General features: G+C 45.5%; 3 protein-coding genes and 1 pseudogene across 3 annotated transcripts; 2 read left to right on the forward strand and 2 right to left on the reverse strand.

The window, feature by feature from the left end:
• Positions 1–388: 388 nt before the first annotated feature.
• On the reverse strand, positions 389–2,629 carry LOC116261393 (serine/threonine-protein kinase D6PKL2-like; annotated as a pseudogene).
• Positions 2,630–5,219: 2,590 nt separating this feature from the next.
• LOC116261604 (mitochondrial metalloendopeptidase OMA1) lies at positions 5,220–9,116 on the forward strand. Its single transcript, XM_031640446.2, has 4 exons — positions 5,220–5,993; positions 6,470–6,937; positions 7,066–7,217; positions 8,791–9,116. The coding sequence occupies exons 1-4, from the start codon at positions 5,517–5,519 to the stop codon at positions 9,038–9,040; spliced, it is 1,347 nt and encodes a 448-aa protein (XP_031496306.1). The 5' UTR covers positions 5,220–5,516; the 3' UTR covers positions 9,041–9,116.
• A 186-nt stretch (positions 9,117–9,302) lies between these two features.
• LOC116260914 (pentatricopeptide repeat-containing protein At3g62890-like) lies at positions 9,303–12,189 on the forward strand. Its single transcript, XM_031639450.2, has one exon. It carries the CDS (start codon positions 10,132–10,134, stop codon positions 12,016–12,018), a length of 1,887 nt encoding a protein of 628 aa, XP_031495310.1. The 5' UTR covers positions 9,303–10,131; the 3' UTR covers positions 12,019–12,189.
• A 140-nt stretch (positions 12,190–12,329) lies between these two features.
• Positions 12,330–15,757, reverse strand: LOC116260915 (cytochrome P450 704C1-like). The gene is made up of 6 exons (XM_031639451.2): positions 15,275–15,757; positions 14,367–14,582; positions 13,981–14,256; positions 13,401–13,745; positions 12,924–13,124; positions 12,330–12,645 (listed from the first exon to the last, which is right to left on the reverse strand). The coding sequence occupies exons 1-6, from the start codon at positions 15,587–15,589 to the stop codon at positions 12,463–12,465; spliced, it is 1,536 nt and encodes a 511-aa protein (XP_031495311.1). The 5' UTR covers positions 15,590–15,757; the 3' UTR covers positions 12,330–12,462.

Raw genomic sequence — 15,757 nt, forward strand, 5'->3', positions numbered from 1 at the left:
GAAGGGAAATGGAGATTGCAGCTGCAGCGAAATACCGAAATTGGAATCAACAAGGAAGTTTTTTTTATTATTATTACAAAGAAGATGTATTGCTTCGTTGGTGGTGATGAAGAGAAGGTGGATACACAACACCAACCAACCAACCAACCAACCAAAATTTAGAAACCAACAAATTACACCGTCCCATCGATGGTAATTCCAAATGTATTAAATATAAGGCGACAGTACTGTACAGCTACAACGACCAACTGGATGGTGCATGGGGCAAAGGCGACCCAGCTCAGAGACTGAGACTTGGGTTAAAAAGAAAACATGGCCCCAAAGGACAAGACTGTTCAAGTTGGGGAGGAATCATTCGGCTCTTCGTCCTTTCTCTTCCCTACGTGTGGAGTAGACAAAACGAGCCCACGTGATGTGCTTCGGCATCCGGTAGCACGGCCCACTGTGCCGATGTGCTTCGGCATCCGGTAGCACGGCCCATCTTCTCTTCTCTCCCCGCCAGCACCGGCGAACGCACCCACGAGCCCCCCCCCTCAGTAGAAATCGACCGGCGACGACGAGCCATCGTCGTAGAACTCGTCCGCCACGTGGTCGATGGGCGGGGGATGTTGGGCGGAGCTCCGCAGCGGAGCAGCGCCCAGTTGACGCCGTGGAAGAAAGGATGCTGCTTCACCTGCGCGGCCCCGCGGGTGGACCCCATCCTCCGGTCCGGGTCCTTCACCACCAGCCTCGCGATTAGGTCCCTGACGGCGGCCGAGGCGTGGGGCTGTCGCGGGAACTCAAGCGCCCGCGCCACGATGTTGGCCAGCGTCGACTCGTGATCCGGGCCCTTGAACGGGGTACGACCGTACAGCAGCTCGTAGATGAGGACTCCTAACGTCCACCAGTCCACCGCGTTCCCGTGCCCGTCCCCCGCGATGATCTCCGGCGCCAGGTACTCGTGCGTGCCGACGAAGGACATGGACCTGGCGTCGACCGGCTCCGCCAGCAGCTCCGGCATTGTCGACGTCGCGCTGCCCCGCGCCTTCCACTTTCTCCTCCGCCTGCGGCCTAGGCGGAAGCAGGAGACGGCGGGCGCCATGCAGTCGGGGAGTATGCAGGAGCCGGGGCCATGGTCGGGACCGAACCCGGATAACGCGGAGGCGTCGGGGTCGGGTGGGATCTGGTCGGGGCGGAGCAGGGAGGTGCAGCTGGGCTGGTCCGACTTGAGGGAGAGGTCGAAGTCGGTCAGCATGATGTGGCCGTCTTCCCTGACCAGGACGTTCTCGGGCTTGAGGTCGCGGTAGACGATGCCCATCATGTGGATGTACTCCAGCGCCACCACCACTTCTGCCGCGTAGAACCTGCGACCAATAAATTATTAGACGCCATCCCGCACTTGCATCGACAGGCTGGCGCTACCTTCCGTCCGTCCATATGATGCGTACGCTACACAGTGCAAAATCTTGCTGCCCGAAAACGAGCAAAGACTCATTTTGTGAAAGGAATTGAAATCTTTTTCGTTTCGCATAATAAATTTCGTTTGTGGGTAGAAAATCCAACGCAATCCTGCTGTTACTGCAAATTCCATTGGATCTCCACTGGTAGAATTAGACTAAAACAGAAAGGGATCTTGAATTCCGAGGATCGGGTTTCCATTTTGCAGAATTGGTAGAAGAAGCCCGAGGTGGACCTAAAGAGATGACCCTCACCCATGGGCCACCGTATTCATTCTTAATGCTCTCCCACATCAAACTACTGAAGAAAGACAAGTAGCTTGATCCCTCCCACACAGAAAATTTCTTGTTTCTGTCGACTTAAAAAAAAAACGATCGATAATTCTCTCCCATCTTTCAGATAAACAAAAACCATAGGAATCCGTCGGTGGAGAGAGAGACCTGACGGCGGACTCCGGGAAGCGTTTGGCTGGTTGGAGCTGGCGAAGGACGTGGAGATCGCCGCCGGGGCAGAACTCGGTCACGAGGCACGTCCATTTCTCACAGTCGAGGTGGGCGTAGAGAGTGGGCAGGAACGGGTGGTCCAGAAGCTCCAGGATCTCCCTCTCCGTCTTGGCCCGAGTCGATTTGTTCCTCGTCACCAGTTCGTTCTTATCCATGACCTTGACGGCGACGTACGTCCCAGGGACGTCCTTCAGCTCCGCCAGGTAAACGGTGCCAATGTCACCGCCGCCAACACGGCGAAGGAACCGGAAGTTTTCGAGGGAGAGAGGCGATCCGGCGATCGACTTGAGGCGGGACACGGCCTCCCAAGTGAGATCGGTGCACGTCTTGTGAGGCTTGGCGGTGGAAGGCGGGGCGGCGGAGGTCGTTGTGGCGGTGTCGGAGCTGGTGGTGAAGTCCGTGGAGGCCGTGCTGCAGAAGCTGACACTCTGCGACTCCGAGTCGTCGTTGCGACCGCATGGCCCCTTCCAGCAACCGTCTCGATCGAACGATGGCTGCTTCCGGCACACCTCCTCCTCCGCCTCCATCGACGGGGACGGGACGATCCTTCTATCGGAGTATCTTTTTCTTGTCTCTTATATACGCGTATCGGCGCCTCCCTCTCTCTCGCTCACAGATGTGTTTTTGCTTTCTCTGAACAAGAGAAAGCAGCAGAGTGCGTGTGGTGTGGGTGGAGCTGAGAGCAGGAGTTGGCCTTTTTATCCTTTTTTTTTTTTTTGAGCAATTTACGAGAATTAGCCTCGATGCGTGGTCAAAGTACAGGAAAGGACTCCCTTTGCGTTGGGACAAACAATCCATGTACAGCGGGGGTGAATGACGGGCTGTTTTCCTAGCTTCGTTGAAAATTATCCAATCATTTCTTTGCCTTTAAATTGCGAGACCTTACGTTATTCATGGGTATCGGCCTTGTGATAAGGATTGACGTAGATGGGAGATCATTTGGTCATCATCTGTACGCTAGAGCTCTTCCATCGCCATGGCAGGACATCCGTGCATGGATGCTTAAACATAAATCATTATCTGAAACACAGATATAGTCTGTCTATAGTTAAGTTGGGGAAAGAAAAAGTGTTAATTATAAGTTATGATCTTGAAGACTTCCTCCCGGCCGCAAGTCGAGAGGCTTTTCGACGCCAAGCGACGGGATGGACTGATCAAGGTTAGGAGATGATGCGCTCGCTCGCTTGCCCGCCCCTCCCTGATCGCGAGGGCAAGTGGTGGGGATGTTCTCGTGGATGATAGGGACAAAGTTGGTCACATGGGCATGGCTGCAACAGTGGGAACAGGGTGCGTGATGGGGAGGCCGGAGGCGGAGGCAGACGGTGTTGGGTGCTTCCCTCGCCGCCTTCTTCTCTTCCACTCAACAATGCATTCTAAAATCTGACGTCCTCCCACCGCTTTGGGCCTCCGTGGTTTTGGCTGCGGAGGACCGCATACCCTGTGCAGTCCGACAATCGGGCCTGTTCATTTTCTATTTAGTTTAAGAGATACGAGTCGATGTCTGGGCCCCTTCGCCGTCTGCTTCCATCGCAAATCGTATACGGTTCTACTTTTAATATCACCATTGGTGGCGATTTCGAACAAGCCCCCTGACCCCCGCTCTTCCTTTTCTATCTGCCACTACGTATATCCTGCATAGATGGCAACCGAAATAGGCAAAGTTTGCATTTGAATTGAACTAGTGGCAAACCAATAGGTTATTTTTCAACTAATACCCTCTACCAATTCCGCTGAATTGCATGCTCAATCGACCTTATTCGATTCGAAAGAGATTAATCTGATAACGTTGCTACTGCTCATATGAAGTTGCCAAATAAGCAGAATGCATACGCGAGGTGGCAGTGAGGGCGAAGCTAATTTTTTAAATTTTAGATTCACGTAGTTGGCAGAATTGGAGGAAGCACGAATTCTAGTTCACAGTCTTGCGTGGACTCTGGTTCATCATAGACAGAGTGACACTCTGGGCTTACCAGTTACCACCGTCGTTGCTGATCTCGGGTTTGAACTCACCGTTCTTGAGTTCCAACCGCGGACAGTACTCCGAGCTCCAAGTCAAGAACTGTTCGTGGTTTAATTGCCCAGGCAAGCCATGTGAGGAGGCTACTTATTCGCGAGTATCTGGGGCATAGTATTTGTTCAGGCCTCCGACTAGCAGGGGGGCCACGATGTGACCGTAGGAAATCTCATGTGCAGACAAGACCAATTCTTCTCTGCAGATGGGAAATGGCTGGAAAATTTGCGTTATGAGCGAAGCATTTAAGTGAAAGAACAACCACTGAGACAGGTATATATAGAACGAGCGACAAGGGGTCAATCTTTCCTTTTCTCTTCTTAATAGCTGACGCAAAAGCTCTGTGTGACCGGTTCACATCCTCATATCAGGAAACGGGAACCAGTCTCCAGCTCAGCCCCCTTCCAACTCCACCTCTAGCTATTCATTCCAAGATTTATTATGATTGGTAAGATATTAGATGCATAATGTTCTGTACATTTTCATAATAAAATGTGGTTGTTTGTTTTTTTGTGATATTTTCATGATATATATGATCTTGCCCTGCATGCAATGGCCACGCCTTCCATGAGAGGCGTCCCAATTTCAAAACATGCTTCTTTTGTGCTGTTCCATAAATCCTGCCGCCCTTCGACATGGAAGAACATAGCCACTTCCCATGTTGTGCTGCTCGCGATGGTTTGGTTTTCTCCTTTGTTTTATAAGATGTTAACCGTACAGGGTAGATCTCATTAATGATGAATTGTGCGCCAATCAACTGTGCCTAGATTCGAAATGTGACGCAAGAAAGAGAGATTTTCCAAGTTCTTAGAATATCACTTTTACGTTGAACAACCTCCGAGGAACGGCAAGCTCAGAAAATATTTCTAAAGTATTGCTACGGAAAAGATCTGATTTTGAATCTTCAAATGCGACGATATAGAAAACATACATTGGGCTTGGCTGCCCTTGTCTTCGAAATAGCAGGGAATAAAAGGCTAATAAAGAAGAAGGATGCTTCAACGTACAAATCCATCAGCCACGAAGGGAAAGGAGAAATGGAATGGAACTCGCGACCAATTAGAATTAAAAGTTGAGCGGAAACCAAAAAAACTCTCAAGCCAAAAATCGGCCCCCATTTGGAACCCGGCTAAAGGACAGCCAGCCACAGAGACTTCTCCCACCAGATGATCCCCAAACTAAAGAAGCTTTGAAACATACCCTTTTTCTTTCACCTTAAGCCCATTTCAGGCAAACCCACCAGCCAATCTTTCAGACCCAACCCAATTGCTACGGGTCAGATCAAAGTCGGACTTGTAGTCCCCGTGACTCGCGATTGAAGCCGTCCCGTGTCCTCCTCGAGCACCTGAATTGAAGCAGAACAGGATAAATAAAAAAGGAGGAGGTGCGAGAAAGAAAAAGAGAGAGGTCACAACGTTACGTGATGTTGAAGAGAGTCTGGAAGGCTTGCCTGGTGGACGCCGCGCCGCCTTCGATGGCTTCAACTCCTTTGTTGAATGAAAATTTCCTCAGGCTGGTGATCGTCGGTTATCGCCCCGTTCAGCTCTCGATTTGATTCTGTAGGAATGGCTCTGCGCAAAAGAATTCATTCCCTGGCACCACGGGCAGCTAAGTTATGGGTTTCTTCTCTCAGAAACGCCGAAACATCGATTCCCCACTTCAATCCAGCGCCTCTCAAGGGGAATTCACTTCCCCTGAAGAATTTCTTAGGTGGCCCTTCCTTGTCGTCCATTCTTTCGCAGGAATCCAGGGCTCCTCGAAGCAAATTAGGCGCCATTAGCCCTAGGCGCGGATTATTATATGACGGAGGGAGTCGATCTTACTACGTAGATAGGTACCAAGTGCGCCATTTTAGGCAAAGGGGCCCCCGAAGATGGTTTGAAAACCCTCGGGCAGTTTTCTTGGTGGTGGTTGTCGGTGGTGGCGTTCTGATCACCGTCTATTTCGGCAATTTGGAGACCGTCCCTTATACTCATCGCAGGCATTTTGTCCTCATGTCACGATCAATCGAGAGAAAAATTGGTGAAAATCAATTTGAACAAGTAAGTGCTTATCGACTAGTTTGCAGGGTCTCTTTTCTCCCCCGATACATTTCGAAGGAAATGAAAATCCGAATCTGGCCGAATTTCTGTCATCTCTTTGCCATTCGAATAACGTCGATTTGCTTAAAATTTTCACTTGAGCTGTACGTGATTGCCTTTTGTTTTGTTTTGTTTTCATGAAAAGAACATGCATGCGAAGAAAACCTATTTTGACGGGTTTGAGGCCCCTTCTTACACTCAAAATGTGGCCATTTGATTGTCAATCCATATCTCGAGAACCATTTGGATTACACTGAGGATCTCCCCACGATTTTTTCAAGTGAAAGATTTGACATTTGCTTTTTCTACTCCCTTTGGCGATTTTTCTCGACCTTTGTATATATCAAATTTTTTCTTTGATCTCATTAATCAATTCCTTCTCTTTATCGTTTCATGGATTAGTCTAATCCCTTTTCTCGACTCTTCATGACTTGTAGTTGAAAGCTTCTTTAAAGAGAAAAATCTTGCCCCCACTGCATCCAGATAGTATAAGAGTGAGACTAATAGCCAAGGATATAATCAATGCTCTACAACGTGGAATTAGGCATGAGCGAGTATGGAGTGATTTGAAATATTCTGCTGAACCGTTAGAGGTTACGGATTCAGTGGGCAGTCATACTCCCGTAATTACCTTGAGTGGTGAGCAAGAGAAGTTGGATATTGGATGGCACAAAGAGGATGAGGTCCTTGATGATAGTTGGGTTCAACAAAATCGAAAAATGAGTAAGGCTCAAGGGTCTCTACCTGCGACCCAGCACTTGGAAGGGTTGAACTGGGAAGTGATTGTGGTTGATGAACCCGCTGTTAATGCTTTCTGTCTTCCTGGTGGCAAAATTGTTGTTTTCACTGGTTTGCTCAACCATTTCAAATCAGATGCTGAGATAGCAACGGTCATAGGCCATGAGGTGCAAACAGTTCCCTTTCACTTATCCTAGAACAATTTGTTAATTATTGTAGAAATTCCCTCCTATTTCCTTTTGCAAGCACTTCAATTTTACACAATTTCTTAGTGTTCTATGTGCTTTACTTTTAGGTTGGACATGCCATCGCACGGCACGCAGCTGAGGGGATCACTAAGAACTTATGGTTCGCAATTATTCAACTTATTGTGCTCCAATTTATTTCTATGCCTGACCTTGTCAATGCTGTATCAAATCTACTTTTGCGGCTTCCATTCTCAAGAGGGTATGTTTTCATGATTTCATTCTTCTTGGCCTGCTTAGATAGCTTTTATTTATTTCCCTAATATCCAACTATAATTTCATATAGAAAGGACAGAGTCTCTCGACACTCGGCATTAGAAATAGAGATATAATGTAAACTTTGGTTTATCTCCTTGGGCGTTAGCATGGGTTGCTCTTTTGCAAACCATACATCTACTTCTGTTTTCTTTGTCCATTAAGAGGGTAGAGCGAGAGTGAGGAGTAGGGGATTCTTGCCACAATGTGACTCTAAACTGAGGCCTTGCTTACGTCATACATGTAGATTTGAATGACTAGAACAAACCTTTCGACAGACACAAGTAAAATTGCTTACCTTTGCAGAAGACATTGGTTTTTCCGATCGACATAAAACAAGATTAATCTCTTGAAAGTAACTGGGAATCACTCTGAAAGCAATGAGCAAGGTCTTCAGGATTTTAGAAGTAACTAAAATTATTCCAAGTTACTTATTTAGTTGAGGAAAAGGAGACCACTGGACAAATTTAGTGGACTAGGAACTATCACCATTCATGGTTAACTAATTACTTGAGAAGGATCTATACACAATTTCGTTCTTCATCATACTAACATAGGCATGAACCGACTATATCTGTAATACATATATGGATGATTGCAATATGTGTATCTTAAATTTATTCAAAGAAAGCTTCTGTTCGGTACCTAAAAAGTGGTAGCCAGAACAGAAGGCAGTCACTGAGCTTAGGTATATATGGCATCACAACAAGAGGAAGCATTGCTTAATAGATTTCTTTTTCTTTCTTCAAAAGAAGAGAAGCACATAAGTAAGATGTTATCCTGCTTGTTACTGATTGAAAGCAACTAATCGTCTTTACTGCAAAACTATGGATTCATGACAAATTGGCCAACGGCATTTCTATTTCTTGGAGGAGCTTCTGCCTAAGTGGTTTTGCTTTTTCTGCATTGTTTTCATGTTCTTTGGTAGTCTTTCCAAACTGGACACCTACATACTATCAGTCTGCCACTAACTTCTAAGATAGTGGTGCACCTTGTTTTGCATAGATTAATCTTTGAAGTGCTGCACACATGCGTGCACACACACACGATAAGTATTAGAATCAATGGTGTCAGAGCACAAATTTTAGTAACTCTGTTTGTTACTAGATTTAATTCCAGAAGCAAAACTTGGTAACCTATGTAATGAATTCCAATACGCATAATTCTCCTATCTGGTTGTTGTCTTGTATGCATAAAAACCAAAACTCCTCAGCCACTGAAGTAGATTGCGGTTGGAAACACCATTTAAGGATTGAAGTTGATTGTAGTTGCAACTTCTGTTACCAATTTCATCAGTTAATGCTTACGATAGAAATTAGCCATGACTAATTAATGTCATACTTGATAACTATTAACAGGTTAGTCCTCATGGGGAACATGTAGGAGCCTTAGAACTTAAAGGGAAAAGGGAAAGAAAAAAAATCTGAGCTTTCACTTCATTGTTTACAATTCATTAGTTTGTGGAACTTGAGTATTTGATCACTGGGAAGTGAGAATGCTGAGTTTTTTCAAATTTTCAGGATGGAAATGGAAGCTGATTACATCGGACTCCTGTTGCTTGCTTCTGCTGGCTATGATCCCCGTGTGGCACCACGAGTATATGAGAAACTTGGCCAGCTTACGGGCGAATCAGCGCTCAGAGATTACCTCTCCACGCACCCATCTGGACGGAAGAGGGAAGAACTACTGAGGCAAGCAAAAGTTATGGAAGAAGCACTTGGTATATATCGAGAAGCCATTGCCGGACATGGAGTTGAAGGATTTCTGTAGTCTCTACCCTGTAAACCGCCGCTACCTAAAATGGGAATTTCATTCTTCCAATTCAAATTTGAACAATTTCCCGTCACTCATGTCGAGGTTCCCCGACGTGTTTTTCGTTCACAACTTGAAGTGTCGCTTCTCTGATGCATATGGTGATCCTCGACAAGATTACCTAATAAGTTCTTAAAAATGCAATGTAAGACGCATAGCTCATTTCCAGGGTCGCATTCATGCAGTTTATTCCTTCTCTGGAAATGAGCTATGCGTCTTACATTGCATTTTTAAGAACTTATTTGGTAATCTTGTCCATTTGCACTGTTCATTGGAACTCATGTACGCCTAGCCAAAGAAAAGAAAAAGGGAAAAAGAAATACTTGCGTGAAGTTGTCATAGGTTGAAATTATCCCTGTTAAGTGTAGTTTCCCTGCCTTTACAAGCCCAAGTCGATCCCGTCGGTTAGGAGGTCTTGATGAATTTGAAGATGGAACTTTGCAACTCCAGTCTTCACTCCAGTGCGAGCCTCAACGAGTCCCAGCTCTTTCCTTATCTGAAGTGAGGCCGGGCATAATGACTTTAAAATGCTTGGTGTTGGGGTGAGTAGTGGGTACACCAGTCTTGCGAGAGGAAAACCACAATCCAGGTTTTTCAAGGATTACACAGATGAACGCAGTAAAGCAAAACTTTTTCTTCATCGAGGAGAATTGAGTTCTAATCTCTGCAATCTTGGCAACCTTCACAAAATCTGTTTTTCTACTCTCAAATAACCCGATCGACAATTGCGTACTTAAACTGAAATCACATGAAATTGGGTTTGGTTTGCAATTTCATAAAACCGACTGTGTTCTTTGTGCAACCGTTTTCGCGTCAGAATCTGGGTAGGATCTTATGACTTCGCTAGTTGTTTTGGTTAAGCCCAAGTAGAACACTAACAGTTTGGTTTGTCCGCGTGACCTGGATCTGTAAGCGTTTCCTCCTCCTAGCCTGGAATTGAACTTTGAGAGCGAGAGAAGAGAAAGGCTAGAGAGGGCATGTCCGCCACAATTGACCTCGGAAATTTAGACAACTTTGTTCCCCGGTGCCGATGATAATGAGAAGGGCTAATGATCATCGGCAAGTCCCTGCCACGTTCGCCAAACTTTGTCAGGTCCCGGCTCTTGTCCCTAATACAAGAATGCGAGACTATGCGCGAGGCACGTCAAATTCAATCTCACCTAATCACCGCCGGCATGTCCGACGACGTGTTCCTCGCGAGCCGCCTTCTCTTCTTCTGCGCCGTATCAGACGCCGGCAACCTTGACTACGCGACCTTGCTTTTCAGGCGAATTGGCGATCCTAATCTCTTCTTGTGGAACACGATGATACGCGGTCACGCCATCAAGCGACGCAGCGGCGAAGAGAGCAATCCCACTAACGCTATAAGCTTATACAAGCAACTGCTTGCGGCCGGGTTCTTGCCGGATGAGTGCACGTTTCCCTTCGTGCTGAAAAGCTGCGGTAAGGTCCTTGCCTTGGAAACCGGGAGGAACGTGCACGGGCACATTGTGAAAACTGGTCTGCTTCGATGTAACGCCCATGTTGCGAATGCACTACTCAGTTTTTACGCGTCTTGTGGGGACCTCGAGCGCGCACGAAAAGCGTTCGATGAAATTCCTGTACCGGATGTGGTCTCACAGAACGTCATGATTGGTGGGTATTTGAGAATGGGTGCTTTGGATATGGCCAAGCAATTATTCGCTGGTATGAGTGAGAGAAACTTGGTTACCTGGAATACCATGATTACAGGCTTCGTTCAAGCAGGACGGGGCAGAGAAGCATTGGAGTTTTTCCACGAGATGCAGCGGTCTGCACGTTTTGACCCGGATAAGATAACGTTGGCAAGCCTTATATCTGCTTGTTCTCGCCTGGGAGCTCTAGATCAAGGGAAATGGATTCATAATTATATGCAGAAGAGGGGTGTGCCGATGGATGTGGTCATAGAAACAGCATTGGTTGATATGTATGCAAAGTGTGGATGCATAAAAAGATCGTTGGAGGTGTTCCGCGAGATGAACTACAAAGATGTCTTGGCATGGACGGCCATGATCAATGGGCTGGCAGTACATGGTCAGGGGGAAGAAGCACTTGACGTGTTCAAGCAAATGCTGGTCGAGGGAAAGTGTAAGCCAAATCAAGTTACATTCACTGGGGTTCTGTGTGCGTGCACGCATTCTGGTTTGGTGGCTGAGGGTCGACAGTATTTTCAAACTATGAGAAGTATATACTCCATCGAGCCACAACCTCAGCACTACGCATGCATGGTTGACCTTCTTGGGCGAGCGGGACTCTTTGGTGAGGCAGAATTATTGATCAGTAACATGCCTGTCGAGCCTGATGTTTTTGTGTGGGGAGCCCTACTTGGTGGTTGTAAAATGCACGGCAATTTGGAGTTAGGAGAAACGGTAGCCCAACGGCTCTTGTCACTGGAACCCCTTAACCATGCATTCTATGTGCAACTGTCTAACTTATATGCAAAGGCAAACAGATTCGAGGATGCAAAGAAACTAAGAACAACGATGAAGGATAAAGGTATTAAAAAAATTCCTGGTTGTAGTCTCATTGAAGTGGACGGCCTTGTTCATGAATTCTCCGTGCACGTGTCACACGATCCTTTAATGGAGGAAATCAAGATTGTGCTGGAAAAGGTTACCAGGGAATTGAAGCTAGCAGGCTATGTGCCTGACGTTAAGGAGGTACTACTGGAGATTGATGATAACGAGAAAGAGCAATCTCTCCTTCAACATAGTGAAAGATTAGCTTTAGCTTTTGGATTGATGAAGACGGAGGCAGGAAGCCCGATTCGCATAATTAAGAACCTTCGCATATGTAGTGATTGCCATGTCGCTTTTAAATTTATCTCAAAGATATTTAAGCGGGAGGTAATAGTTAGGGATTGCAAACGATTTCACCACTTTGAAGGAGGCCACTGTTCGTGCAAAGATTACTGGTAAGGTGTGCTTTGGCACAGAAGATCTTTTGTTGCACGTTACATCCATCAAATTATGTACAATTTGCATTGCAGTCGTTGACTTGGTCAAACTCCAGGGACAATGGTTGGATCAAATTTTGTTCAGACAATTGCTACCAAGAACTAAAATAGTTTACATAGTTTCTGGGCGCTACCATTGTAAAACATAAAGGGTTAGGGGTAACATAATGGTATGTTTTAGGATACGCAGGCTGCTGTTTAAGCAAAATCGGATAGAGCGCAATTCGTAATGCACAAGTATCTTAAGTGTTTGGCTGGTAATTGCAGAGAATATCAGCACAATAAAACCCATTTTTCCAATTTTGTTGATAAAATTTACATTAAAGGCTACATTCTACTAAGCTGCATCAGTAGAACAAAAGTAGCATATTGACCAGTTGGATGAAGAAGCGGCTCTTCTGTGCTTCTATTTTCTTGGAAAGACATGAAGGCTTAGGCCTTGATCAATGTGGAGGGTAAGCATGGTTCTGTATCTTACTTCTTGTTGCTCATCCTCCAATTTGAACTTGTAAAAATAGAGCAGGGTTGCAGCAATTATCTTCATCTGTTGGTAAGCAAATTCCTTGCCTAGACATATGCGAGGTCCTGCCTGCAACACATCAGTTACCAATTTGATCAATGGTTTGATAGACATCCATTACTTGACACACATAATCAGTTGGTTTCATGAATAAAACATCCATTCAGTTAAATATCCTAGCATAGAAATTTAAGAGTCAGAAATTTATTTATTTATTTTTTTTGCTCGGATGACGTTGAGATGCGAACAAGATATGTGAACACAGACCACCTTCAAACCTTTAAAATGCAAGGCAAAACACTTACTCGTCATGCGTAATGTAAACGATTTAGGTAACGTCATCTAACCTGAAAAGCTGTGAATTTGAAGGGAGACTCCGGCCTGAAAATTCCATCCTCTATCCATCTTTCAGGCTGGAACAGATCCGCATTATTACCCCAAAGATATGTCATCCTACCCATTGCATAGATTGGGTAATTGACAATATCTCCTTTTCTCACTTTAAAGCCATCTGGTAGAGTGCCATCTTCAGTACATTCTTTTCCATCCTACAGAGTGTGCAATTAAATGTTATGAAGAGAAAACCCCTTAATGTGTTGAAATGTGCACATGTTTAAAACTTGATTGCTTCTGGTGCCAGGGAAAGGGTACAGAAGTTGGGGGTTAGGATATGGTATGGAAAGCAACGATCGTTTTACTTAGACCAGGAAGCACGATGGTGATTGTACTCATAAGATGAAACATTTTTATGATTGTGGGGGATAAGCGAAAGAAATGGGATCAGAAGTAATAAAGCTTGATGAGTAACTCAACAAATAATTTACCAATGGAACTGCAGGGTACAACCGCAGAGTCTCAGCTAGAGCTGCGTGCAGGTAATGCATCCTATTCAAAGCTGTGTTATTTAAACTTTCAGAAAAATTTTCTATCGAACCATCTTCATTGCTCACTGCGTCGTTGATCTCCTTAAGGATCTTGCGCTCTACAGAGGGGTGCTTGCAGATCATGTACAGAAACCAGGAAAGGGTCACCGAGGTGGTGTCTCTGCCTGCCAGCATGAAGCTCAAAATAGTATCGCGCAAAAACCTGTCTGTGATACGCTCTGGGTCCTTCTCGCTTGCTGCCAGGAACCTTGATAGGATGTCATCTTTCTTACCCTCTGAATCCAGCTGAGATGCGACGACCATGAAACTAAATGAGTTCTTAAGATAATCATTAATCTACCATCTAAGAAGACATACGATGATGGCATATGGAGAGGCATGTAGTTAAAACTTTCACTTTCATTGCCTGCAGAACTGCAGCAACATTAAGGTTAATTACTGTCATTGATTATAATAGGAATCGCATCCCATGGGAATAAAAGTTGGGGCAAAGGAAAGGAAAAATGTCTGCAGTACTCACAGGGGATCCTTGGTGCTCCCTCTTGTGAAGTATGAGTTTGAAAACTAGATCATCAATCAGTTTGACATGCTTCTTGAGAGCAGCTTCGGATCCGATGTTAAGAAATCTTTTCAGCTTCCACATGACATCAGCGTAACGCTTAGTGACGAAAGCATTGGCATCATTGAATGCACCTGCAAATGCCTGCCATTTTTCAGTTGATCCGATCAAGCCACTGGGTTCCACTCCAAATCCAATTATGAACATTGTCTCCAGGGTGGTACGCATTAGGAGATCCTGCAAGTCATTTGTCGACGTATTCCCAGCCGAGAAGACAAAGTGGCTGTTATTCTGGGTGAAGGCGTACAATAACAATAACAATAATAGGAATAATAAGAGCTCGTTACTTGCATATCAATTGCCATGTGCGTGCTCGCAACCACGGAAAGATGTTGAGCCAATTCAGCTGCTTTCGAGCGAAAGACGCTGCTGCTGAAGTCCATAACTGCTCTCCTTGAAAATTCATAACTTGCTAGCTTCCTTTGATATCTCCAAGGATCACCATCAACATTAAAAATCCCATCACCAAGAAAATCTTTTAGGATTTGATAGCTTTCCTCTCCCTGCAATTTGAGATAATGAAGAGATGAGAGTGTAGATATTAGAAACACAACGTCCCGGGAGAAATTGGTTCCTTCCAGAGTTCCGTCGTGCAAAGTTGCAGACAGTCACAACTGGCAGCATCACATCCGCACTCGCTTCTGAACAACTTTGGAATAAGCGCAGCCCAACGTTAACATGTCAACTGGATAGGCTCCCAAGCGAACCCGTACAACCAGAAACATGTGTGGATGATCCCAAAGGCCAAGTCCCTTGAAAACACGCCTAGTTTTTCATATTTCGGGAAGTGGCTCGACCGACTTGTGATAGCGGAAATTAGGGATGGTCGTAGCATGTGCGCTTTGTTAATTTCGCGCTATGGCCTACACGTGTTGAGAACGGAAATTGTGAGTGTCTCGGAGACGATTGAGGGATCAGGAGGAGGGCTTGGACTTGGGATCTTAACATGGAGGAGCTTACATGTTCATGATTTTCCTACTAGTTCTAAAGGTTGGGCTTCATGAGATTCAAAAATGACTTCCAATTTTTTCTGTAATCGATCATGCGGTGCATGACTTCCAATTTTTTCTGTAATCGATCATGCGGTGCACGACTTCCAACTTTTTCTGTAATCGATCATGCGGTGCATGACTTCCAATTTTTTCTGTAATCGATCGTGCGGTGCAAGTTAAGAAAAAGTAAGGGCATCCCTCACCTTCGGGTAAGTGGAGAACTTGCTCTTGAGGATATGCTCGATGTTTGTCGGATCGCTTGTGTAGATGTTTGAGAACAAAGGATAGAGTATTCTGTAAGTTTTGAGCTTGCTGGAGAGCTCTGTGTGGTAGTCGTACAGCCGGTTGTAATGCCTGATCTCGTCGATCAAGGTGCCTACTGCTGGTGGATACCCATTACCATTCTTCCGTAGCTTCTCTACGAAAAACATGGCGATGAAAAGGGGGTATCGGATACAGATGCAGGTACAGAAAATCAAGCCAACAGAAAGAAAGGAAATGAAAAGCATCCCCATCATTTTAGGAACTTCTGTGTTAACAAGAGCGGAGATGAACACTCTGATGGTGGTGGTTCGTGTCCTTTTTGTAATTGAGCATCGTAGTCACATCCATAAATCTAATCTTGGTTCAATAAAAAAATGTTGCGTGGTCAAACTGCACATCTTCTTCTGCACGGAACTCTTGAT

This window comes from Nymphaea colorata, chromosome 9, assembly GCF_008831285.2.
Source record: "Nymphaea colorata isolate Beijing-Zhang1983 chromosome 9, ASM883128v2, whole genome shotgun sequence".
Taxonomy (NCBI): domain Eukaryota; kingdom Viridiplantae; phylum Streptophyta; class Magnoliopsida; order Nymphaeales; family Nymphaeaceae; genus Nymphaea; species Nymphaea colorata.

Coding starts and splice junctions, on each gene's coding strand:
- LOC116261604 (XM_031640446.2), top strand. CDS start 5,517: ATGGCTCTGCGCAAAAGAATTCATTCCCTGGCACCACGGGCAGCTAAG. Junction 5,994..6,469: donor GTGAAAATCAATTTGAACAA/GTAAGTGCTTAT, acceptor CATGACTTGTAG/TTGAAAGCTTCTTTAAAGAG. Junction 7,218..8,790: donor CGGCTTCCATTCTCAAGAGG/GTATGTTTTCAT, acceptor TCAAATTTTCAG/GATGGAAATGGAAGCTGATT.
- LOC116260914 (XM_031639450.2), top strand. CDS start 10,132: ATGATCATCGGCAAGTCCCTGCCACGTTCGCCAAACTTTGTCAGGTCC.
- LOC116260915 (XM_031639451.2), bottom strand. CDS start 15,589: ATGATGGGGATGCTTTTCATTTCCTTTCTTTCTGTTGGCTTGATTTTC. Junction 13,746..13,980: donor GGGAGCACCAAGGATCCCCT/GTGAGTACTGCA, acceptor GTCGCATCTCAG/CTGGATTCAGAGGGTAAGAA. Junction 12,646..12,923: donor TCAAATTCACAGCTTTTCAG/GTTAGATGACGT, acceptor GATGTGTTGCAG/GCAGGACCTCGCATATGTCT.